The sequence below is a fragment of the Acanthochromis polyacanthus genome, chromosome 9 (assembly GCF_021347895.1).
Source record: "Acanthochromis polyacanthus isolate Apoly-LR-REF ecotype Palm Island chromosome 9, KAUST_Apoly_ChrSc, whole genome shotgun sequence".
In the NCBI taxonomy this organism is placed as follows: Eukaryota; Metazoa; Chordata; class Actinopteri; family Pomacentridae; genus Acanthochromis; species Acanthochromis polyacanthus.
The window spans coordinates 6,867,396-6,894,471 of record NC_067121.1 but is presented as its reverse complement, the minus strand read 5'-3'; the positions used below and the strand labels follow the sequence as shown (position 1 = coordinate 6,894,471).

At 39.3% G+C, this 27,076-nt stretch overlaps 2 protein-coding genes across 3 annotated transcripts in view; one reads left to right on the top strand and one right to left on the bottom strand.

Annotated features, from left to right (window-relative positions):
• The window catches only part of LOC110968563 (T cell receptor alpha chain MC.7.G5-like), a 318,096-nt gene that overhangs the window by 106,526 nt on the left and 184,494 nt on the right, over positions 1 to 27,076 (bottom strand). The window contains exon 4 of the mRNA XM_051953181.1: positions 17,486 to 17,790. Coding sequence (XP_051809141.1) covers positions 17,486 to 17,790 — 305 coding nt within the window. The remainder of the gene's footprint in view (positions 1 to 17,485; positions 17,791 to 27,076) is intronic.
• The window catches only part of LOC127535334 (zinc finger protein 267-like), a 167,312-nt gene continuing 151,393 nt past the window's right edge, over positions 11,158 to 27,076 (top strand). The window contains exons 1-3 of one of the 2 annotated variants that reach the window (XM_051953138.1): positions 11,158 to 11,410; positions 12,462 to 12,734; positions 15,268 to 16,873. In XM_051953138.1, the coding sequence (XP_051809098.1) occupies positions 11,239 to 11,410; positions 12,462 to 12,734; positions 15,268 to 16,358 (1,536 nt within the window). In that variant the 5' untranslated portion in view covers positions 11,158 to 11,238 and the 3' untranslated portion in view covers positions 16,359 to 16,873. Of the gene's footprint in view, positions 11,411 to 12,461; positions 12,735 to 15,267; positions 16,874 to 27,076 lie in introns of those variants that run through there. The other variant, XM_051953140.1, reaches the window with a different exon arrangement.

The following is a 27,076-nucleotide window of genomic DNA, read 5'->3' as shown; positions in this document are numbered from 1 at the left end:
GCCACCACCATGTTTAACATTATGATGAAGCCACCACCATGTTTAACATCATGATACTGCCACCACCATGTTTAACATTATGATGATGCCACCACCATGTTTAACATTATGATGATGCCACCACCATGTTTAACATTTTGATGATGCCACCACCATGTTTAACATCATGATACTGCCACCACCATGTTTAACATCATGATACTGCCACCACCATGTTTAACATTATGATGAAGCCACCACCATGTTTAACATCATGATACTGCCACCACCATGTTTAACATTATGATGATGCCACCACCATGTTTAACATTATGATGATGCCACCACCATGTTTAACATTTTGATGATGCCACCACCATATTCAACATTATGATGATGCCACCACCATGTTTAACATTATGATGATGCCACCACCATGTTTAACATTATGATGATGTCACCACCATGTTTAACATTTTGATGATGCCACCACCATATTTAACATTATGATGAAGCCACCACCATGTTTAACATCATGATACTGCCACCACCATGTTTAACATTATGATGATGCCACCACCATGTTTAACATTATGATGATGCCACCACCATGTTTAACATTTTGATGATGCCACCACCATATTTAACATTATGATGATGCCACCACCATGTTTAACATTATGATGATGCCACCACCATGTTTAACATTACGATGCTGCCACCACCATGTTTAACATCATGATACTGCCACCACCATGTTTAACATCATGACGTTGCCACCACCATGTTTAACATTATGATGATGCCACCACCATGTTTAACATTATGATGAAGCCACCACCATTTTAACATTATGATGATGCCACCACCATGTTTAACATCATGATACTGCCACCACCATGTTTAACATCATGACGTTGCCACCACCATGTTTAACATTATGATGATGCCACCACCATGTTTAACATTATGATGAAGCCACCACCATGTTTAACATTATGATGATGCCACCACCATGTTTAACATCGTGACGTTGCCACCACCACGGTGTTGATGGGGAGTTCGTCATGATGTTTAGTGTTTCATGTCCACCAAACATAGTGTCAAATCTCATGGCCAAAAAGCTCAGTTCTGCTTTTGATCTTCTATTTCAGATTTATTATGAGCTTTTTTTTCAACAATTTCTTCCTCTTTGCCACTCTCCCATCAGGCTTTGAATTCTGAAGAACCCAAACAGCAGCTTTATAAACAGCCTCCTCCATCTGAGCAAGTGAACTTTGTAACTCCTTCAGGAGTCATACATGTCTTGGTGGCCTCCCTCACTCATATGGTCAGTGCATTGCTGAGGATGGCCTGCTGGCAGATTTACATGTGTCCTATTTGTTCCACCTTTTGATTATAGATTTAAATGTACACCAAGAGATATTCAGTGACTTACACATTTCTTTGTATCCATTACCTTGCTTATGCTTTTCAAAAACCTTTTCACAGAGTGGCATGGAGTGTTCTTTTGTCATCGTGGTGTAGTTATAGTTATGACTGGACCTTTCACATACAAGAGTCTTTATACTACAATCACTGAGACGCATTTACTGCACTCAGATGACCTCCATTTGACTGATGAACTGCTAATGCTAGCTGGCTGCAAGTGTGTAAAATTGCCACTTCATGGGGTGAATATTTATTTTCAATTTTAATTAGGTGCCATTATTTTGTAGGATCCTGCTTTTACTTTGCCCTGACAAAATCGTTTTATTGTAATTTCTCATCAAAAAAGCCAAATTATATTGACACTAATTCAATGTTGAAAAGCAATTAAAGGGAAAAACTTCAAAAAGGGGAAAAAAACTTCATATACTCATGGTAACAACACTAGAAATACAAGACAGTTGACTCACCTTCTCCCTTCCTCACCCCCAAACTCTCACTACTGAAAGAAAAATTGGTTGCAAAGACACAGATAATACAACATCTACTCGTATGTTAGCATCTGAGGCAGTTTGACGTCCGATTATTTGAATGAACTAAAAATTGAAACAACACAAGATGACCATGAAGTAGCCAAAAGAGGTTATCTACAAAAAGGTCTAAGGTGGTCCAAGAAAGACTGGAAAATGATTCCCATCAGAAGGGGCGTTGTATTGCGATGACCAGCATCCAACTTCTTTGAAAACTGTAGGAACAAATAAAAGTTATATTGCATGTGTTTGAACGAATGTAAATGTCTTTATGGGACCAGAAACTGTTTTTAATAGGCAGGAAAGTTGAAATATACACATTTAAAAATGAACTGAACCCACTGAAACTGCATTCCAGATTTTGGTCACATCCAATTAGTCAGTTCATACAAGAGACAATGATGAGTTCTTGATGGACAACTCCAAAGAAACCGGCACAGACAGTTAAGTGTCAGCAGTGTTTTGATGAATAATCAAAACCCTGCTGCAAATCCTCCAGGATTTACATCACACCATGCTAGTGGGACTGTTTCCTCATCACTGCTAGCTGTATCGATCAACAGACAAACCTATGGGGTCTCACGTAGGTGAACCTAAGATACTTAACTTTCAGGAAGGAAAAGATCCAGAGAACTGCTCAACACTGTTCGAACATACAGCCAGACCTTGGGGATGGCTGCCAGTTGACTACGTAGGCTACCAGAGTGATTACCTTGTTGATAGGGAAAGCTCTAGAGGCCTACACTGGAATGGATGAATCACAGTCAGATTAACATGAAGCTATTGAAGCAATAAGGTTCCAGTGGGAGAGACTGTTCAAGAAACTTACAGCCAAGAGACTTTACAAGCAATCAATGCAACTAGACAGCTTTAGTGGGAAACATATTGGAGAAACATCATCTTCAAATTGTTCCTTCTTGTACTTCATCCAAATACCCAAACCTGGGTAAAGAAGCACAATCCACAGATGGGGGAAAAGCTGCAGATCAGACTGAATGCTACACAGCTACTCCTTCAATACTAAAAGTGACTGTGGCAAACAAACTAACCAAGCTAACCTCACAGCTTGTCTAGTGTTGACAATATGGACATTGAGTGTGGTAAGAAACCTGTAAATTCAAAATGAAGACACAAATAACATTGTGTGTTGCTATGTCATCAGCCTTGTCACAAGTCTTCATTATGTCTTTTAAGAAAGTCTAAGTCAGTTGAGTTGTGTACTTTCCCTCATGCAGGAAGTGATGTGAATGATGTTAACTCCGATACAATGATTCTGCATATAGTGATGTTGCCATTAAGGGTAATGTGGTAAAGGCACTAGCTGACAGTGGTGGTTCACAAACCTTGGCAAAGCCCACATTCTTAAGTAATATGCTGACTAACCTAGATTACCCAACTGCAGATGTGACCCTTTCGATAAAAGGTCAAGCCATTAATGGTAACTGTTGGATTAGTATAACATTTAGTTTATGATGGGATTCTTGGTGAATATTTGCCCATCCTAAACAACCTGTTCACCAAAACTTGGTAGAATATGCCTGTACTGGAGTTAGATGCTCTACGACCAAGGGATTAGAAGCACTGCCAGTTGCAGGACAAGAAAATAGAAAACCAAAAAACAGTGATTATGGGAAAGGCAACTCTCCTGACTCTGTTGTTCCTACAACCCCACTCAAAGACCCTCAATGCCAGATGATTTCATGAGCATACAAGAGAATGATTCATCCTTGAGAGCAAGATGGTTGTCCTCCACATGCCTTTCAAGACTGCCTACAGTCCCCCGGCAACAAATTAATTAAACAAAACATAGATTACCATGAAACAGAACAACGACACAAATGGTGGCACCCCCAGTGAGCCCACTATACACTATACACAAATCAAAGACAGGGTCAGTTGTCCTGCTTTCTCTTTCAGTAAAATACTACAAAGGCATTATATTGGATTAAAGTTAGGAGGTCATAGTTTTCACTGCATTGCTTTTTAGTGATTCTTGTGTGATTCTGACAAGATGCTTTAAATGGGTTTCATGCAAGACTACTTCCCTTCTGCTTAGGAAGGAAATTCCAGACTAGGAAACATCTTCTGTTGATTGCTATTCTGGAATCTGGTATTTTGGTTTATTCACAGACATTTGTGGAGCATCTATTCATGTTGTCTCCTCATATTCATGCACCCTAATATCATCACACTCATCTCTGTGCCTCACTCTGAGGACTATACGTTCACAGTGGTGGTCTTGGTCAGGTTCACACCAGACATGCTGGACTCCATCTGTGCTGAATAAATTAAATAATTTGTCTTTGTGTTGTTTAAAAAAGTTTAATCTGTCCGATTAGCCATTTGAGAGGTTGATTTCCTGAAGTGTCCTTTACACTGTCTGAGCTTCACAGAAACTGTGATTTCCATTGATACCTCTGTACCAAGTCTGAAGGACGACAACCACAGCAGCTCTGATTAGTGGTAGTATTACTCCTTCTATAACCTCTGATTCCTGCTACAACTGTGTTTCCACTCACTTTTAGTTGGTTACCAATCTTAATGTATCATTTACCATCTTCATAAAATCACACAATCACATTTTTCTTCTTCTCGAGCAATTCATTTCCATGTAAAGCCATGGCGCTGGCATGCAGATGCACAAAGCCCATAGGTTCAAAACTGAGAAAGTTCTGGTGTTCACATATCATTCTATAGCCATGTTGATGTATTTATGCTAAGTACAAATCACCGTTTAGTTTAAATGATCGCAGGTTTGCTAACGTGTGTCAGTAGTCACAGGTGTATTCACTTTTGTTGCATTAAGTTTCCTCTTTGGAGCATGTATTTTCAACATAGTCTTCCTGAATTATTTTATTTTGATTGTTCATAAGAGCATACAACCTACTGTTCATTTAGAAATAATGGAATTATTGAGAAGTGATACTTTAATATTTATGTAATATTGTACAAGGCTTTGACAGTATATTTAGTTGTATCCTGTAGTGGTCCTTCCTGTGATGTTAGAAGACCTAAAATGAACTCATCTGATCTCTGCAAGGAGTATTCAGACGTGAAAAAGGCTCAGGGGGTTTTTGTAAAGGCACAGCACTGACTTCAGTCACTGTGGTCCGTAGACACGGTGAAAAACACCCGTACAAAAACTGTTGAATTGTTTCTCTATGGGAGACTTTTACAGCACCTGAAGATGGTTTGAGGTTTTTTATTATCAGCCTCCTGTGGCTTGTTTGAAATAAGGCGTACTCATATCTGATGGGACTGAATGTGAGTCTAAAAATAAAAAGCCTGTGATGGTATAAAGGTGACATCAGAGGTCTTACTGTCTTGTTGACACACATATTTGCTCAACAAAATTGCAGCTTTTTCAATGTTTTAATTCAGCTTTAGCAATTATATGACTTTAAATCATGATTTAAAGCAATGCAAATATCTAAACAAAATGACTTTAGTTTAGGCTGCAGATTTTGCAGCATGTCTGATCAGAGTTTAAAGTGTGTCAGTGGTTTTACAAATTCATGTTGCATGCTTTGCCTGACAGTCACACTTTTGATTGCATCTCATGTGGTGATGCTCCATCACATGCAATAAAAAAATATTCACAGTGAATGTTAAACTGAAGACTCACATTAAAAGTAAAATCACAAATCTAGTGCATTATTGCAAGTAGATCATTTTGTTTTTGCACAGTGCCATAGTGGTTAGCACTCTCGTTTTGCAGCAGGAAGATCCCCGGTTCAAATCCCGGCCTGGGCCTGGGATCTTTCTGCATGGAGTTTGCATGTTCTCCCTGTGCATGCGTGGGTTTTCTCCGGGTACTCCGGCTTCCTCCCACAGTCCAAAAATATGCTGAGGTTAATTGAGTACTCTAAATTGCCCGTAGGTGTGAATGTGAGTGTGATTGTTTGTCTGTATATGTAGCCTTGTGACAGACTGGTGACCTGTCCAGGGTGTCCCCTGCCTTCACCCGAGTCAGCTGGGATAGACTCCAGCACCCCTAGTGAGGATAAAGAGGTGTATAGAGAATGGATGGATGGATGGATGGATGGTTTTATCCAAATCATGAAAGATTCAAATAGACAAATAGTTAGAGCTGAAAATAAAGATGTAGTTTAACTGTTACCATGAATGAATGATAGAAATGATGTCTGTATTGTTATTTTTGTGTACAACATGATTATAGTTTAACAGGAGGTAATTGGATCAGGCTACTTCCTCGTCAGGAGCAGGATCTTACTGAATTTCTGATTGACGGGTGGGTTTTGGTACTTGGCAGACCAAGTGAGCTGGTTTTTCCGATAAAGGCCCAACACTTATGTTTAAAATCAACAGGACACATCAATAATGCTTATTTTTTTGTTTGTTTGTTTTTGCAGAGGAAGTTCAGACTGGAGATGCTGATGCTCATGCATTCCTTGGAGGTTTTCCAAGCATATCCAACTGGGAGGACACTTTGGGGTAAACCCAGAACTCACTGAGGGGAATACATATCTCATCTGGGCTGGGAACGCTTCAGGATCATCCAGAAGGAACTGGAAAAACGTTGCTGAAAAGAGGGACATCAGGAAAGAATGTGACCTTAAACCAGATAAATAAAAGAGAATGGGAGTATGGGATTTACAGGAAAACATTTAAATGGTAACACTCTAATTAAAAAAGATTCATTCTGACATATCTGAATAATATTTAAATGTCTACTTAACTACACTGCTCAAAAAAATTAAAGGAACACTTTTTAAACTAAGCATTGCATCAAGTCAGTCAAACGTGGGATACTGATCTGGTTAAGTAAGTAACTGAGGAGGTTTTTAGTCAGTTTCAGCTGCTTTGGTGTTCATAAAATTAACAACAGATGCACTAGAGGGGTAACAATGAGACAACCCCCAAAACAGGAATGAGTTTACAGATGAAGGCCACTGACATTTTTTTCCTTCCTAATATTGTCTGACTGTTTTTCACTAGTTTTGCATTTGGCTAGGGTAAGTGTCACTTCTGGTAGCATGAGGCGATACCTGGACCCTACAGAGGTTCCACAGACAGTCCAACTCCTCCAGGATGAAACATCAGTGTGTGCCATTGCCAGAAGGTTTGCTGTGTCTCCCAGCACATTCTCAAGCGCATGGAGGAGATTCCAGGAGACAGGCAGTTAGTCTAAGAGAGCTGGACAGGGCTGTAGAAGGTCCTCAACCGATCAGCAGGACAGCTATCTGCTCCTTTGTGCAAGGAGGACCAGGATGAGCACTGCAATAGCTCTACAAAATGAGCTCCAGCAGACCACTGGTGTGAATGTCTCTGATCAAACAATCAGAAAGAGATTTAATGAGAGTGGTCTGAGGGCCCAGCGTCCTCTAGTGGCCGCTGTGCTCGCTGACCGGCACCGTGGAGCTCGGCTGGCAACACAGGAATTTGCAAATCCACCACTGGTGTCCTGTGCTTTTCACAGATGAGAGCAGGTTCACCCTGAGCGCATGTGACAGACATGAAAGGTTCTGGAGAAGCCGTGGAGAACGTTATGCTGCCTGTAATGTTGTTCAACAAGACTGGTTTGGTGGTGGGTCAGTAATGGTGTGGGGAGGCATATCCATGGAGGGACACACAGACCTCTACAGGCTGGACAATGGCATTCTGACTGCCTTTAGGTATCAGGATGAAATCCTTTGACCCATTGTCAGACCCTACATTGGTGCAGTGGTTCTGGATTCCTTCTGGTGCACGACAATGCCCAGTCTTATGTGGTAAGAGAACTCATGCAGTTCCTGGAGGATGAAGGAACTGATACCATTAGCTGGCCCCCATGCTCACCTGACCTGAATCCAATAGAACACCTTTGGAACATTATGTTTTGTTCCATCAGACACCACCAGGTTGCTCCTCAGACTGTCCAGGAGCTCAGCGATGCCCTGGTCCAGTTCTGGGAGGAGATACCCCAGGACACCATCTGTCGTCTCATTCAGAGCTTGTTCCGGCATCGTCAGTCATGCATACAAGCACATGGAGGCCATACAAACTACTGAATACCGTTTTGAGTTGCTGCCAAGGAATTTCAGAAAGATGGACCAGCCTGCCACATCAGTTTTTCACTTTGACTTTGGGGTGTCTTGAATTTAGCCCTCCTGGGGGGTTGATAATTTTCATTCTCATCAAACAATGTGGCACTTTTCATTCCTAACACATTATCCAGTCCATATTAATGAAAATATCCAGTTTGTTTATTCCCTGTATTGAAATATGTGTTTTCAAAGTGTTCCTTTGATTTTTGAGCAGTGTATATTACACAGGTGAATATTACACTTAATAGCTAAACTACATTCAGCTGACAGATGTAATTCATAATACAATTAGAAAATATGAGGGGTTTAAAAGCAGAGTGGTCTAACCCACAAAAAACCTGAACTGAGTTTTATATACTTTATGGAATATTTTATGGTCTTACATCATTTGGGTAAAACCATCCATCCATCCATCCATCCATCCTCTATTCACCGCTTTATCCTCATTAGGGTCGCGGGGGTGCTGGAGCCTATCCCAGCTGACTCGGGTGAAGGCAGGGAACACCCTGGACAGGTCACCAGTCTGTCACAGGGCTACATACACAGACAAACAATCACACTCACATTCACACCTACGGGCAATTTAGAGTAACCAATTAACCTCAGCATATTTTTGGACTGTGGGAGGAAGCCGGAGTACCCAGAGAAAACCCACGCATGCACAGGGAGAACATGCAAACTCTATGCAGAAAGATCCCAGGCCTAAGCTGGGATTTGAACTGGGATCTTCTTGCTGCAAGACGAGAGTGCTAACCACTACGGCACTGTGCAGCCCATGTGAAAACTAGCTAAAAATAAAATAACTCCACTTTGACCAGCAACTACTTGAACAAAAAATGCCCTTTAAAGTTCAAGGTAGAACAGAAAAGTTTACTCACTGTTTCTGCTGGAGCTTCACTGAGTAACACCCAACAGAAGTAAACAATGAAAAACAGCAGCAGAGTTTGTTTTCCTGACATGTGGACTGGGCTGGAAGATGGTTGTGTTGTCGTATCTCAGATAGATCTTTCAACAGAAGAAGCAACGATGAGTTATGTTTAGAATCTGAGAGAGTTGATCAACGAGTGACTGCTGCTGCTGAAGAAACATTCCCTAGTACTATAGTTATATGTAAACCTATGATGGTCTGAATGAACTCATGAGTATGACTCGTGTAGGACTCTAATCAGAGCTCTGCGTCACATTTCTGTTCAGGTGGACAGACAGAAATTACTGTGCAGCTGCAGTTATTGTTCACAAAAAACATGAATGCATCTCTTATTTAAAAGTGGAGACATTTGGCATTAAATAAATAGTTTGCATAGAAGTTTTGGTGATTTGTGGAAAATTTTAAATGATCTGTTTACGTTTTCAGAGAAACATGAAATTTTGTTTGGTGTCCATATTTCCGTACAGCATACAGACTATCCCCTCTAGTGGTCAACACGTGGAAATGCATTTCATCTGAATCGATGGAAACTAACTGCAGCTACGAAAGAGAAATTTGAAAACAAAATGTTGCCTACTTTTATGGAATAGGTGCAGGGAGCATTACAGAGACAAAAACTGTACCGATACTCATGAGGAATGAATGAGGAGGCTGGTCTGCCAACGTGGAGACTTTTTGTGGAATATTTTGTTACGAGAACCGCTTTGCATGAACTCTGCATGTTATACAGCTACCATCTGTTCAGTTAGCTAAATTTGGTTATTTTTAATTATATTTGTGAACATTTTTTACATTTAACATTGTTGAACAATTGAACAGTTTGTAAGGTAATTAGTTTGTTTGATTTCCTGATACACAATGTGGCCTTTCCAAAATCCTCAGGATTCGCAAAAAAACTGAGTGAGGAGTTAAACAGCCACAGCAGAGATCAGGGAGCTTCTAATAAGGTTCCACATCTGTGGTAGACTTTGCACCGCAGACTTTGCAGTTTTGTTCATACAACAGGTTTTATACCTCGTATCAAACGCAGAAAAACTCAGGATTTAGAGGATATAGAAACTACTTCCTGAACCACTGTATCGACAAATATTCCTGAAGTATGTCAAGCACCGGATCTGTGGAGATTTTAGAACTTCCCACCATGTCACACTGTGTAATTCAGACACACAACAGCTTTTCAAGATGACTCTCAGTAGCCCTAAATGTACACCCATTGAATGCTGTAACTGGGCTCAATTACATTCAACTTGTGTTTAAACCCTGAGTAACACCCATCCAGTGTAGCTAATGTCTTTACACTCTCCTTAATGTGGTGGTAGTACTATTGGCGGGGCTCTGGGTCCTAATTTTACTGCCTAATAAATAAACCTTGGTAAACAGGAGATAAAACAGAAAAAAATATCCTACAACTTTGAAGACTAATTTAAACTTAGCTTATAAACCTAATCACCACACTGTAACCTTCTCTTTATAAAGACAGGAAAATAACAGAAGTCACAACCCCATTAAATTTAAATGCAAAAAAGTAGAGTTTTTAGTAAAAAGAAAATAATTCACAAAATAAATAAAACAGTGGTAGGTACGGATTTTCCCTTTTACATTCAATTTCAAGATGTCCCTCTTACAGCTAACAAGGGTTTAGAAGCAGAGTGGTCTCAACTCCCAAAATATATATATAGATAAACAAATATTCCAAACTTTATTTTATACTATTTCTGATAGATTTTAAGGTCTATATTTTAGTGGTAAAGTGGTCTAACCCACAACCCAAATATAGCATTGCACTAGGGCTTCCAATGTTAGACCATTTTTGAAAACACAAAACTTTGAATCCATTTTTCTTATAGACTACAGAAAGTGGGTCAGACCACTCTGCTTCCAAAACCCTCATTTCCTCTATAAAGTGCAACACTATTGTCCTCAAATCACCCAGATTGCACCTTTTTTTCTTTACACGTGGGAAATCTTCAATTAAATTAAATAATTTTTGAGATTTTTCCACTTTGAGTCCTTTAATTTCATGATAAACACACTTCTACTTCACCATTCACTAACTACTACTTGTCTTATTTTCAGTGACTATTAAATCACTAAACATTGAATAACTCCACATGTAGCAGCTGCTCCAGAGAAAATGTTTTTACTTGAAGCTCGAACTTTAATTTAAAAAAAAATGACTGTTTCGTGCCGGAGCTTCGCAGTGTGACACCAGGCGGAAGTAAACAAATAAAAGCCTCCGGCAGCGTGAGTTTTTCACGTGTGGACTGAGCTGGAAGAAAGTTATGCTGTCGTGTCTCAGACTGATATTTCGTCATTTAAAGTGAAGATGGGTTTAATCCAGAATCTGAGACATTTTATAAACGAGCGACTAACTGCTGCTGCTGAAGGAATATTCACGGAGTTTGAAAAGATCATCGTCCAGTACGAGGAGGAGATCGATCATCAGCGCCGCCTGCTGGATGCCATCTTGAAACCACAGATAAAGTTACACAGAATAGGTTTGTAGAACTGTGATGAACCAGCTGATGAATGAGACTCGTGTAGGTTCCTAATCACACGGAACCAGAGGCACCTGACCGGGCAGGTAACGACGGAGCAACAGGTGCCACTGGTTCCACATTTAGTTTTAGTAGCACAGACAGAAATCACAGCTGCAGTTGTTTAGACAGAACCAACGTGAATGAAAGCATGTCACAGTTTGTACAAGAGGAGAAACTGACTGAACTAGATGGTCACTGGTAAAATAGAAAGCACAAATCTGCTTTATCAGTGATAAATCTCTACACTGTAAACAACATGCAGGCTGAGAAATTTGTTTGAAATTTGAAATTGCTCCTGTGATTTTAATGTTTTATCCACTATTGAATGTGTTCCTTTCATCTGCGGGGCTTGTTCTTACCTTAGAACCCTACAGTAATGAAGCAATATAATTAGAAAATCGCAAATGGACCCGAACTATCATGTGGATGAATAAGCTGAATATATTATGGAAAATGACAAACTGGGATTTTTCTGACATCATGGCTTTGACATCACTGATTTAATTTTCAGTGTAACTTTTAATGTCAAGATGCAGTTTAATAATCACTGTAGAAACAGATGGGAAGCCAGCGATGGAGCTTTTCCATGAGACACCTTCGAAAATATGACTCTCAAACAACTGATATGACAGTTGAAGCTATGGATCAGGCTCTACTAGAATGTTTAATGTAGTGCTCTCAAGTAATGTGACTGTTCTTCTGGAAATTGAACCTCAGTGTGCAGCCTGAACCAGTCAGTAAGCATAAATAGGCTCAGAACGTTTCAACCTATTGGAAGCATCCAGTTGACACCATCATCAGTTTCGTTATTTTGTAGCTACATCTTGTGTAACCTAAACTGCAGCCTTTCCAATTTGCTAAGTGAATTGTTTCAAGCTGTGATTTTGATTCAGTTTGGATTTATTTGCCACCACAAACTGATGAAGGAAAGAAATGGCTGGATGAACATGCATGTTTTTTCTTAAAGTTGTATTTGTAACATATTTCTTGTGCCCTTTTGTCCCTCCAGATCTCCCACAGCAACATGTCCGTAAGGAGAAGGAGGTTCTTGCTGCGCAGCAGCTCTGTAACGAAGTGAAGAACTACATTTTGTACCAGGAGGACCCAGAGCCTCCACAGATGAAAGAGGAACAGGAGGACCTCTGTACCAGTCCAGATCAGGAGGATCCAGAAACTCCACAGAGCAAAGAGGAACAGGAACCACTCTGCACTATTGCGGAAGTATGGCATGTGCAGCATCTGGATATCACCGGGAAACCTATAATGACATTACACACAACTGGTATGTAAAACTATAAAGCTCTTAAATAACTAAGAAATTAATATGATTCATGTTGCATTTGTTTTTATAGCCAGCTGTAGTAAGAAGTAGGGGTGCAACAGATAAAAAAACTCACGGTTCGGATCGTATCGCGGTTTTGAGTCACAGATCGGATCAGTTTTCGGATCAGCTGTTTAAATGCCGCGGTTGTTGAGCAGCCTTCATCCTGGCTCCTGTCACTGACACATCCGGGTGATGTCGCTTCATAAGGGTGGTCATGCGCGACGTATTTCCACTCTCATACGGCTTTCTCCTGCCACAGTGCCGACACACCGTTACAGTTTTGTCCACCACCTTCCTTCATCATCACTGTATTTTACAGAAAAGCCAAAATGCTCCCATACGGGCGACTTAAATGACGCAGAAGGTTTTTAAAGTTCCTCTGCTCCTCCGCTAGCCATGACTACCACTGCACTCAACTGGTGTGGATTAAACATGCACTCTCCACGTGACCACGTATGTCTTTTTCTCATCAACCAATCTGCGAACTGCGTGCGTTCCGAACCGTGGAGAGCGATCTGTACGGATCACAGATCAACAATGATCCGTTGCACCACTAGTAAAAAGCAGCCATTGGTTATGTACAATTTTTTTAGTGTAGTAGTTAAGTATAGTATGTACTATAATTGCTATTTGTCATGGCTTAAAACATTATTTTTTCTCAGCAATAGACAGTGTGTGCTGTGATTTCCCTCTGAGAAAGGGATATGAAATACCTTTTACTCCTCAGTCATCGTGTTTGTAATTCTTCCAAAACAAAAACTTGGTTGTGTTCTGCTTTTTTAAAAAATGTTCTACATTGTCAACATCTAACTTTAAACCTGCATTGTGCATACGACACAGAGGAAACTGACCTAGATGTAGACCACAAGAATATTTTCTGAGTGTTTTGGGCTGGAGGATGTGTCACTGAGACGACGCTTTCCTCTGCTGGCGTCTCCTTTCATCGTTTTGTTATGTACAAATGAAAATTATGCACAAATGAAAACTGGACGATGTAATGATATTTGTTTTGTGAGACTCCGGTTAAAAAAGCAGATATTTTGACCAGACTTTGAGATGTTTGGGTCTCTTAGGTTTTAAATGTATTAACATTTGTCAGCAGTTTTAACTGCACTTACAGTAGGTTAGTGAATAATGTTATCTTCAGCGTGCTGTCCTTTCTGCTCCTTTTCCAGATCTGTGTTTTCTAACATATGAAGATTAGATTAGATTCAACTTTATTCTTATTGCACAGAGTCCAAGTCCAAGGACAGCGAAATGCAGTTTAGTAATTTAACTATAAGTTCAAAAGATGTAGTAGAAGTGTATTGTATGCTGTGTGAGTATAGAAGGCATGATACAGTAAACAAGTACAACAGATACATGGTGTGAACAGTTTAAGCAGCAGGAATCATTGATGTAGAATAGAATAGAATCACTTTATTCATCCCCAAAGGGAAATTCAGCTGTCAGGGTTCTTATCTGTTTAATTTTGAATTGAATAGCCTGACTGCTGATGGCAAGAAAGATTTCCTAAATCGTTCTGTCCTGCAGCGCAGGGATAGGAGCCGTCTACTGATGTTACGTTGATCATTGAGGCAGATGTGAAGTGGATGATCCATGTTTGTCAGAAATGAGATTCTTTTTGTTTTTCTTCTCAGTTTTAAGTTGCAGGAACACCGTTTCATAAAGACATCCAATTTGTACTTTTAATCCACAAACGGTGATAATCAGCACAGACTAAAAGAGGAAAGTTGCAGTCTGAATATTTTGTACATTGAGCTTTACTAAGAACAGTGTCAGAACTCAAGAGTCACTTGCGCTGTAATTTGTAATTTGTCTCATTTTCCCGTCCTGCTAATGGTTGTAATAGAAATTTCTAAATAGGCTTGTCACGATACCAGAAATTTAGTAGTCGATACCAATACCACTTAAATTCTACGATACTCGATACCACGGTAAAAGTGGTATCCTCCTTTCTGTCCTTCTCTTTTCTCTTCCTTCATGATTTTACAAGCCGTGCAGCAGCGGAGGTAGCAGGCGCGTTGTGCCACAGAAATGACCGTTCCGTCCGTGTCAAACACCCTGAGCTGTATAGTAGTCCATATATATATTTTAGATATATTTATATATTAAACGAGGCTTCGAGGCACACAATTTGCCCCGAGGATATTTTGTAATCGAATTATTCGGATTATCCGAGGAATCTTTTCAGCCCTAAATGTCACAAAACTATTATACGGGACAAACAAGGCTGGACACGCTTGTTACTTTGCCATGCAGCTATGCTATGGCCTGGGCTCATCTAATCATTGTAACGTAATTAGATATGAGCAACAATGATAACATGTGAATTCAAATGCACTCACATTGAATTCTGTGTACAAGTCTGGATGCTTGTCTTTTAAATGTTTCGCCAAGTTGGTGTGTCCAAATTTTTGACTGGCAGTGTATGTGCTTATAGGTGCAGAAGGGTATAACTGACCTTGTGTCTGTCTGTCTGTTCCGTCAGACTTCCCACGGCAAGATGTCTGTATGGAGGAGAGGTTCCTCTCCAACAAGCCACCCTGTAACGAAGACATCAGCTCAAGTTTGTACCAAAAGGACCCAAAGACTCTCCAAGTTAAAGAGGAGCAGGAGGAACTATGCACGCGACTGTACCAGGAGGACCAAGAGGCTACACATGTTGAAGAGACACAGGAGAAATTCTGCACCAGTCAGGAGCAAGAGCAGCTTGTACCGAAGCAGCAGACTGAGACATTTGTTGTGACTTCTTATCAGGAAAGCGACCACAGTGGATCAGACCCAAACAGCAACCAGCTGCTGTCATACAACCTCCATGCAGTCGAGTGTCCAGATCAGGGAGGAAGCAAGCATGTAGACTCAGGATCAACTAAAAATGCAGAGTTGAACCCAAAGAAGAAACATCACTACAAAAAAGTAGACAACCCTGCCATGCCAGAGCGTCACTGTGATACTGACACAGATAGAAAGTGTAAAACATGTGATGTCTGTGGAAGAGTCTTTAAATATAATCACCATTTACGGAAACATTACACTGTCCACACAGGTGTGAAGCCGTTAGCTTGTCAAACATGTGGGAAAGGTTTTACTGAAAACTACTATTTAAATATGCACATGAGAATTCACACAGGGGAGACACCATACCTTTGTACAACCTGTGGAAAAAAATTTAGTGACCCTGCTAAATTTAAGCATCATACAGAAATCCACACCAGTCAGAATGGGTTTGCTTGCAAAACTTGTGGAAAATGTTTTAATCATAGTAAATACCTGAAAGCCCACATGAAAACTCACTCAGCTGAGAAGCGTTACTCTTGTAAAACATGCGGTAAAAGTTTCGCTCATAAATGCAGTTTGACTATTCACATGAGAATTCACACAGGTGACAAGCCACACATTTGCAACACTTGTGGGAAATGTTTCAGTAGAAGTGATCATTTGAGTCACCACATCAGAACTCACACAGAGGAGAAGCCATACCCTTGCAACACCGGTGGAAAAAGGTTTCGTGTCCAAACGGAATGCAAAAAGCATGCAGCAATCCACACTCGTGAGAATAAAACTTGTGGAGGGGATTAGTCTTGGATTTAAAACACTCTTAGACTGAGGTCTTTAATCACCTGGTCCCTGGAAATTTCCCCACTGCCAGCATGGTGCGAAAACACTGTACAGGGGAGGGAGGAGCTCTGCATTCTGATCCATCAATGCTTTGATTGAGACTCAAACAGGAGAAGGCTGACAGAAGCAGTCACTAATGTGTGTGACATGTTGTGTACAAGAACGAAAAACTGAGGAAATACATCAACAGTCCTCAATGATTAGACCAGATGTGGTCTGGTTGTCAAACAGGCTGAAGAGCCAGGCTGAACACTGTAGAGGAAAAAGTGATTTACTTGTGTTGTTGCAATCATATGTTTAATCTTTCATTGTTGTCATATGTTGTATGCATTTGTTTATATTAGTTATAGCAGTAATGGGAGTGATATTAATTTCTGATGTTAGATTTGTGTGTTACAGAAGTTGAAATTTCACTTACCAGACTGTTAAAGCAAACTCTTGTTATGACATTTCCCATTAAAGTTTAAAGCAAATCACCTCAGTTGTCACCCTTGTTCTCGCCATCAGGTCAGACTGACCTTGAGTGATTAGAGATATATCCTCTTCATCAGTCGAAAACAATCTTAACATCTTGATAATCTCATCCATCACAACATCTGGATGGATGTGATGCGGAGCAGCACTTGTGATGAGCTTGTGGACACGGGTTCAGCAAAAGACTGACCATGAGTGGTGTAGAAGAGAGCTGCATCCATCAGGCATTCAAATTAGATGACACAGGGTCTTTTAAATGTAAAAAAAGAAAAAATACTGATGCTGTAAAAGTCTGAATATGTTGATGTTGTGCCAGAGTGAAATATGAGAAATTCTGTCATTCGTTTCCTGGGGCTGGCTGTTCATTCAGAAAGGTTTGAACTGTTATGTAGGAGAGTTTAAAAAACAAAAAAAGACTCCACAACAGAGTCTGACACTGGCAGAAGCTTCTGGAGCAGAGGCTTGTCTGTATTATAACAGATGGTGAATTGGACCAAGAATCGAGGTCACATTATGGAAGTGTTGGAGTGTGTCTCCCTCTAGTGGATGTTGTGAAGTTTTCTGTTGTCTTTGCTCCAAAGGTTTTTGTACAGAGTTTTACTGTTTCCTGTCACTGTGGGCCTCAGAGCACAGTAGTACACAGCAGAGTCTGACAGATGAAGCTTCTGGATCTTCAGAGGAACTGATGTCTTGTTGAGTTCAGCATCAAATTTGTATTTGTGGAACTCTGGAGCATTATCAGCTCCAGAATAACCACGTCTTAAAATGTACTTTGGAAAACCATTCACTTCTTGTTTGTACCAGAATAATGTACGAGTATTGGAACTGGTCTCAAAAGTACAATCCAGTGTAACTGTGTCTCCTTCAGCAGCAATGACATCTCCTGATGGCTGCATCACTTTGTCTTCTCCTTTACACTCTGAATTATAACAGAACATGCAGAGGAAAACAAGAAAAATGAATACGATTGATTAAAGGAGATGAGTCAACACCTGTAAAGCAGGAACTTTGTGATCTCCTAGTTTTTTTCTCAGTGAAATTCTGTTCATGTTATTTATGTCACCTACCTCTTATTGTGAGGACAAACAAAGTGACAAACAGACTGAAGTTCACTGACAGCATCTTGAAGATGAAGACAATCTGTCTGTTCTTGGATCAAACTCCACTGTGAAAGTTTGTGTCTTTTCTGTACTTGAGTCCCAGTTTAGCTCCTCCCTTCATCCTTTCCTCCTTCCTCTCACAGCTCTGACTAACAGAGTGTTTGTCTCTGATGATGATCTCATTCACTCACTAACTTAAGATCATTGGAGGAGAGTAACATGTACAACTGTGTGTCGTTTGCATACAAATGTTTCCTGACATTACCAAGCAGAGGCATGTTTATGTCCCAACCATTCAGATGAGAATTAAGTAGATACGTATTTGGCTGCAATTACAACATTGAGTCTGTGTTGATAGGTCTCAGTCAACCTTGCAAATCCATACACTGGAATTTTATGAATTTCTTCATTGCAAAACTGCTCAAACTGTAAATGAACAGTCTGTTTCAAGTCCAGCCATAGATTCTAAGTTGGATTAAGCTCTAGGATTTGACTCGGCCAATCCAGACTCTCAACCGTTACTGTGCAGCTTTGGTTGTTTACTTCGGCTCACAATCAAATCCATTGTTTCTCAATGATGGATTTAACTGTACTCCGAAGGTTATTTGGTGATTTGGATTTAAAAAAAAAATAAATCATCCCCTGACGTTTACTTTTTAAAAACCTTTTCACGGAATTTCTTGCAATTTCAAAAAAGGGACACTCCTTTGAAAACATGTCTTTTTACGTCGACATGAAATATTGAATATTCATTTGTTTGTTTTTGCAAATTCTCTTCAAGAAAGCCAAATTAAACTGATGACCATTCAGTTCTGAGAAACAATAAAAGGAAAAAAAACTTCAAAAAGCTAAATGACCTACAACACAAAAAAGACAAGAAAATACCAGCACCCCACACCCTCATTGTGACAACCTCAGTGCCTAATAGGAAGCTCTGTGATTATTTGTCATTTCAGCATTACAATAAACTCAAGCAATCCTCCAACTAAACCAAAGCTGCCTGATTAAGGAATTGTTCCAGAACATTGTTGAGGGCCGTCTCAGTGAATCCCACTAGAAACCTCTGGATGGATTTAAAGATGCAGCTCAAAAATCAAAGAACATGAGTGAACTAGTACACTCTCTACATAAGGAATGGCCTGAAATTAAAAACAAAAAGGAGACATCAGAAGCTGCTTAGAAAATACCTGAATCTTTTGTTTGAGCTCATGAAGATCAGTGGATGTTCTGAATAAATCCTGAACTTGGGCCTGAAGAATTTAACTTCTGATTCTTTCCACAGGAAATTAAATTCATGTGTAGCAGCGTTGATGTGCAGCATCATTATGTGAGTGTAGTTGATGTGTTTTCATTAGATTTATTCACATCACCAGAATGCCCTGCAGGGTCAGCAGGTTGAATCATTCAGATTTAAAATGAATATAAAGACCATCAATTAATTATCAATTTATGACAACTCCTCAACTGAACAAAAAAGGATTGAACTTCATTAAAAAAAAAATCATTTAAGTATCAGTTTGAAATTTTGGGATACCAGTTATCATTGCCATGGTAATGTCACTAAGTTATCAGTGGTTTCATTGGGAAAGTTTTACATCATATTCCTGTGTGAGAGCAAAATGACTTCAGATTCTATCAAAACATGAAAACATGTCTTAGAAGTGTAACAGAGTGTGTCTCCCTCTAGTGGCTGTTGTGGAGTTTTCTGTTGTCTTTGGTCCAAAGGTTTTTGTACAGAGTTTTACTGTTTCCTGTCACTGTGGGCTGCAGAGCACAGTAGTACACAGCAGAGTCTGACAGATGAAGCTTCTGGATCTTCAGAGGAACTGATGTCTTGTTGAGTTCAGCATCAAATCTGTTTATCTGGAACTCTGCAGCATTATCTCCGGTTCCATAAGCTTGACGTCGTAAAATGTACTCTGGAAACCTATTAACTTCTTGTTTGTACCAGAACAAAGTAGATTGTGTTGTGTAACTGCTCTCAAAAGTACAATCCAGTGTAACTGTGTCTCCTTCAGCAGCAATGACATCTCCTGATGGCTGCATCACTTTGTCTTCTCCTTTACACTCTGGAGAAGAACACAACATGCAGAGAAAGGAAAGAATCAATAAATATGATTCAACAATATTCCTTGGCTGTAAGGGTTCTATTTTATGTCAAACAGATAGAACTTTGTGATCTGCTAGTTTTTCTCAGTGAAACTCTGTTCATGTTAAATATGTCACCTACCTCTTATTGTGAGCACAAACAAAGTGACAAACAGACTGAAGTTCACTGACAGCATCTTGAAGATGAAGACAATCTGTCTGTTCTTGGATCAAACTCCACTGTGAAAGTTTGTGTCTTTTCTGTTCTTGAGTCCCAGTTTAGCTCCTCCCTTCATCCTTTCCTCCTTCCTCTCACAGCTCTGACTAACAGAGTGTTTGTCTCTGCTGATGATCTCATTCACTCACTGACTTAAGATCATTGGAGGAGAGTAACATGCACAACTGGTTTTGGTTGGTTGTTAAAGTCTCACAGAGCCAGACACTCTTTTGCTGTGTTTTAATTCCTTATGAACCCGTTGGCTGTTTAAGATTCTCGAGCAGAAACCTTCTGACTGTTCCTGAATCTCTCCATGTGACCAGAACTGAATGATTTGGGGAAAAAAGTTAATAGTGGACTTTATTACAGCCTTAGCGTTTCACTAATTGCATTTATTCAAATTTCAATTTCGATTTGAAATCTATGAATTGTTCAGCAAAACTTGTGGTAAAAAAGTAATCATTTTCTGTTGATTCAAGCAGCAATGATTCATCTATCAATGATTAACTGTCAATTCATAAATAATAGTGAACAGTTTTGATGGTTGATTGATCAGTGGAATGTTTTCAACAAAATATGTCAGAATCCTCCGATTACACCTTCCTTAATGTGAGAATTTTCTGGTTTCTTTCCTCCTCTGTGACAGTGAACTGAATGCCTTTGGGTTGTGGATGAAACAAGATATTTGTCGACTTAGACTTTGGGAAGCACTGATCAATGTTTTTCCTTGTTTTCTAAAATTTTTTACTCTTAAAACCATTGGCAGAATAATCAATGGTCGCTAATTTCAGATCCACTGTTCAAGGCCTTAAACTGTGGAAAGCCCTATCAGAGGATCTCATAATTAAAACATCAGTGTTTTCTTCTAAAATAGGCCTAAAAAGTTTATTATCAAAAACACTGGTACCTAAATGTGATTTCGACCTTTAACAGACCAAATGCTCCCTGGCAACAGATGCTGAGGAGGGTCCTGTATTACTAGGGTTGCCAACTGACTAATGAACACATTAGTCAGTTTTATGATATATTGATTATAGTGATACTCCATACATGATTTATATATGTAGTATGATTTTCTCTATTATTTAACTTTTATCTATTATTGCCTATATATATGTGAATGATGTTGATACTCTATCTATGATTTATATGTAATCATTTTCTCTGATATATAACTTCTATTGTTTTATATAGAAATATGTGTTCATTAGTCAGTATTTTGTTTATATATGTATATATCGCGTAATCATATATTGTCTCTTCAAATTATTTAAATAAATGACTTTACTGCCATTATCTGCTTCTCTAACATATATTAGTGTGTGTGTGTGTGTGTTTACAGTGTTTGCAAAATACATGTCTACAGTCGAACATAACCGTAATAAAAACACAAAATGGCACACAATTGTAGAGAGTCAAACTTTATTTGTAAATGATATCATAACTGTCCAAGACTGATTTTCAGCCATTTTGGCCTGTTACTGTGAAGAAATAGAAAATATTTTCACAATCATTTTAATTCTAAGAAAAAAAAATTGCTCACGATAGCCGAGAAAACGACCTTATAAGATTACAGTGAAATGAAAGAGTTCAAATGGCTTTTATTCTGAAATACCAAATGAGACTGGCAAGATTTTTAATAGATGTCTTCCACATGTAACCCAGGTCACTTGAACGCCCCATAATTCCTCCCCACACCTGAACTGTGTGGCACTAATCACAGCTCCGGGCCTCCTGCACTGTGATTGGCTCAGACCCTGACTAGCCAAAAAAACAAGATGGCTGCGCCCACTGCCAGTCCTGCACTCCGGCTGTGACTGTGTTCGCTTCTGTTACTCACTTTCAAATCATCATTGCTCTCTCAAATTTGGACATTTGTGCCAAACCCTCCATAACTCTACGGTAAGGTGCTTGAAAATTGTATAGTCGTGTCGCTAACACTTAAGCCGCGGCACTCATGTCTGGCACGTCTTGTTTTCATGCTAATAGAGAACCGGCAGCACCCCGGCTTCAAACTCCTCCATCCTCCGCTACACACCTCTCAGAATCAATGGTGAGTCAAACTAATATGTACTGACATAGGTCCTATGTTCAATATTACGTATTATTCATTAGATCCCGTGATTTTATGTGTTTTTGCCACTTCCGGGTTGTCGCCGGACTATTTTCGTCTGCTTTCTTGTCTGTGTTTGGGCTCCTGATTTCTCGTCAGATGCCCAAACATGGCTGAAATGACTCTTGTGTTTAGGGTACAACTAGTACTATGTCATACATTTGCTGTTTGCCGATACCTCTGTTTGTTTTGTAATTAATTGTTGATAAAGCCATGCTAATAGCAATGCTAAGCTAGCGGTCCATGAACAGTAATGGGGTTAGGCTATTAGTACTAATAATGACCTTTACACTGAACCTATTGTTTTATTTAAATGTTGCGCAACTGTAAATGTTTATTCGTTCATTTGATTGATTGGAAAAAATGTGAATGATGTGTTAATCTACTGATGAAATAAGAAATGGGATGGAATAAGAATTTAATCTGTTAACAGAAGACAATGTTAGTAACGGAGAAACTTATTGGTTTTCTCCTATGACCTCTTTCCAGGTCAGGTTTTTTCCCCCCGTCCCACATCACGTCCACTGAATGGGACCAGATTCCTCTACTGAGGTGGCGAGCTGAAGCCTGGTAGAATCAAATATTTTTTTTTTATTTACCCACTTCTCCGGATTGTGGATTATTATAAACTGAACCGTGAGCTCAAGTCAAGGATCGTGATAAAGCAGATTGTGCGCTCAAACCAAACTTAAAAAAGAAGTGTCATCTTATACTTGATGCAAGGTTTTTTTTCTTTTTTTTTCCTTTGTTTGTTGTCCTCTGTTGAATGATTTGTCTCTGAGATATTGTTCATTTTATTTTCAATTATTCTTACAATATAATTCACTTAAACTTAATTTCTGTCTCCTCTGGTCTTCATTCACCTCCAAGCTCCTACATGAACCCGGTTTCCTTTGTTGTCAGATCCATCCCATTGCATACTACTAGTCCTAACGTTTATTTATTTCTTGACCCTTTTACTGCCCCAGTGATAAGCGTTACACACAGGTGGAATCCTATCAATCTGAAGTGGAACGGTTGAACAATAACTCGTAGTTTGGGAGAAATATGAATGCTAATGTACATGATATGTCTAAAAAAATATGGCTTTTCAGGGGGCTTTTATTCTGAAAATCCACATGAGACTGAAGTGATTCTTAGCGGATGTCACACGCTTGAATAATAACGGCAATTTAAAAAAGATCGCTCTTTACGTATTGTTTAGTAAATGCGCGCACTGCTTTTCCAACTGAGGGCGAGTTTGACCAAGCGTTTCGGAGTGAGGGCTGGCTTGACCGCGGTAATGAATTTAGCTGCAGCCGCTGTTCATCTTAAACTTAAACATCCAGCCATGAAAAATGGCTCCTCCGGTCCAGTAATAGTTAGGTGTTGTTCTCTGGTCCAGTAATAGTTAGGTGTTGTCCTCCGTTTGTTGGTAGTTTTGTGCTGTCCCTTTGTTTTTTATCCCTCCATCAGCTTTACGTCTTCACCGCTGCTAGCCTGGATAGCCTTTAGAATGCTAACCGGCTCCACCGTGCTTATCTCATGAATATTCAATTAGCCATGTGCTGCTTATGCAAATCAATAACTTTGGCACTGAACAGGAAAGAGTATCGCTACCTGATAATTACGAGAGAGAGTTGAGAGGATGTTTTTTACAGTAATGAACAAACAAACTTCTCCAGATCACTGTCATTCAGACGTATGCTAGTTACTCATACCCTCCCAGGAAGCAATAGAAGAAGCCACTTTGTTCCCAGAGAGAGAACTGCCCTGTGCAATTAAATAAAAGCTGCAAAAAAAAAAAGAGAGCTTAATTTCATAGTTTTTTCCCACTAAAACATTAAAATCAAATTCTGTTTTAGTGTTTTTCTTAAACCATCAGTACACTCTTGTAGCAGGAGGTAAATTGTAAATACCATAACCTCATTATGGGAGTCATTAGGTCATTCCCTCACACAGTAGGGTTTGTTAAGTGCCCTAGTCAGGTGTGAATGGGTTGTTATTTTCCACTAAAAAATAAATTGTTGAATAATAATTTGTTTTCCATATATTTGTATCACTCAAAAACATGCATCTAATTAAACTCAGGTTTGACTCAAAAAAGGTTAAAAATCGTTTCACGCACAAAAAAAAGGCAAAAAATAAAAAATTTCACCATGCTGGGAGGGGTGAAGGCAATCGGGTCAGCCAGCCCTGCCATCGAGGTGTCCCTTATTTATTTTTCAGGGAGTTGGCAACCCTATGTATTACCCTCTTTGAGTGAGTCCTGGTGGATGGTTTAACTGTTCCATCTCCAGCTTGTCTGTGCAATTGTTGTTTTTCAGCAATTAAGGAGTTGATGGTGAAACCTCCCAACTTGTTTGTATTTTGGTGCTGTGAAAGAAGCAGTTTTGGTTGAGCCACTATTTTATCTTCTTTTCTGCAAAAATGATTGATTTTCAGGATAAAATTGACTTTATTTTCAGAGTTAAATGAGGCAGAAAAGACTGAGGAAGACAACATTGATTTTTATCAAGATTGAATCTAAATAAACTCGAAGTGTAACAGAGTGTGTCTCCCTCTAGTGGATGTTGTGGAGTTTTCTGTTGTCTTTGCTCCAAAAGTTTTTGTACAGAGTTTTGCTGTTTCCTGTCACTGTGGGCCTCAGAGCACAGTAGTACACAGCAGAGTCTGACAGATGAAGCTTCTGGATCTTCAGAGGAACTGATGTCTTGTTGAGTTCAGCATCAAATCTGTCTTTCTGGAACTCTGCAGCATTATCTCCAGTTCCATAAGTATCACGTCGTAAAATGTACTTTGGAAAGTCATTAACTTCTTGTTTGTACCAGAACACATAGGAACTGGAAGCAGTTGTTTCAAAAGTACAATCCAGTGTAACTGTGTCTCCTTCAGCAGCAATGACATCTCCTGATGGCTGCATCACTTTGTCTTCTCCTTTACACTCTGGAGAAGAACACAACATGCAGAGGAAGAAATGAATCAATAAAAATGATTCAACAATAATCCTTGTCTGTTAAGAATTTTATTCCACATAGAACAGATGGAACTTTGTGATCTACTAGTTTTTCTCAGTGAAACTCTGTTCATGTTAAATATGTCACCTACCTCTTATTGTGAGCACAAACAAAGTGACAAACAGACTGAAGTTCACTGACAGCATCTTGAAGATGAAGACAATCTGTCTGTTCTTGGATCAAACTCCACTGTGAAAGTTTGTGTCTTTTCTGTACTTAAGTCCCAGTTTAGCTCCTCCCTTCATCCTTTCCTCCTTCCTCTCACAGCTCTGACTAACAGAGTGTTTGTCTCTGCTGATGATTTCATTCACTCTCTATCTTAAGATCATTGGAGGAGAGTAACATGTACAACTGGTTTTAGTGGTGTTTAAAGTCTTGCACAGCCAGAGAGACTCTTATTTGTTGTGTTTTAACTATGAACCTGTTGGCTGTTTAAGATTCTTGAGCAGAAACCTTCTGACTGTTCCTGAATCTCTCCATGTGACCAGAACTGAATGATTTGGGGAAAAAAATTAATGGTGGATTTTATTACAGCCTTAGCGTTTCGCTAATTGCATTTTTTCAAATTTCAATTTGAAATCTATGAATTGTTCAGCAAAACTTGTGGGAAAAAGTAATCATTTTCTGTTGATTCAAGCAGCAATGATTTATCTGTCATTGATTAGTTATCAATTCATAAATAATAGTGAACAGTTTTGATGGTTGATTGATCAGTGGAATGTTTTCAACAAAATGTGTCAGAATCCTCCGATTACAGCTTTTTTAATGTGAGAATTTTCTGGTTTCTTTCCTCCTCTGTGACAGTAAATGCTTTTGGGTTGGAGGTGAAACAAGACATTTGTCTACTTGGACTTTGGGAGGCACTGATCAATGTTTTTCTTTGTTTTCTAAAATTTTTTACTCTTAAAACCATTGGCAGAATAATCAATGGTCGCTAATTTCAGATCCACTGATCAAGGCCCTAATCTGTGAAAATCCCTCCCAGAGGATCTCACAATTAGAACATCGGTGTTTTCTTTTAAAATAGGCCTAAAAATCTAATTGTCATAAGTAATGGTACCTAAATGTGATTTCAGCCTCAAACAGACCAAATACCTCCTGACAACAGATGCTGAGGAAGGTCCTGTATAATAATAATAATAATAATACATTTTATTTATAGGCGCCTTTCAAGACACTCAAGGTCACCGTACAGAGGAAACAGAATAAAAACAGATTCAAAATACACAGTTTAAAACATAAGAATTTTAGAATTTAAAAAAGAAAATTTAGCAATTTTAAAACAGAAGGAGGACTGGAGGTCAAAGAGAGTAAACCAGTTTGAACAGGTGGGTTTTGAGAGTGGATTTGAAAATGTGTAGTGTGTTGATGTTTCTGATATCAGGTGGGAGGGAGTTCCAGAGGCGGGGAGCAGCACGACTGAAAGCTCTGGAGCCCATGGTGGTCATGCGGGCAGGGGGGATGGTGAGACTGAGAGAGGAAGATGATCTAAGCGTCCGGCTGGCAAAGGTGTCAAAAGTATTTGCATTCATTACTTAAGTAGAAGTATAGATAATAACGTTCAAAAAGACTTTTGTAGAAGTTGAAGTATCAACTCCAGCTTTTTACTCAAGTAAAAGTACAAAAGTACTGATTTTAAAACTACTTAAAAGTATAAAAGTAAAAGTAATGTGAGGGAAAAAATGGCTAGA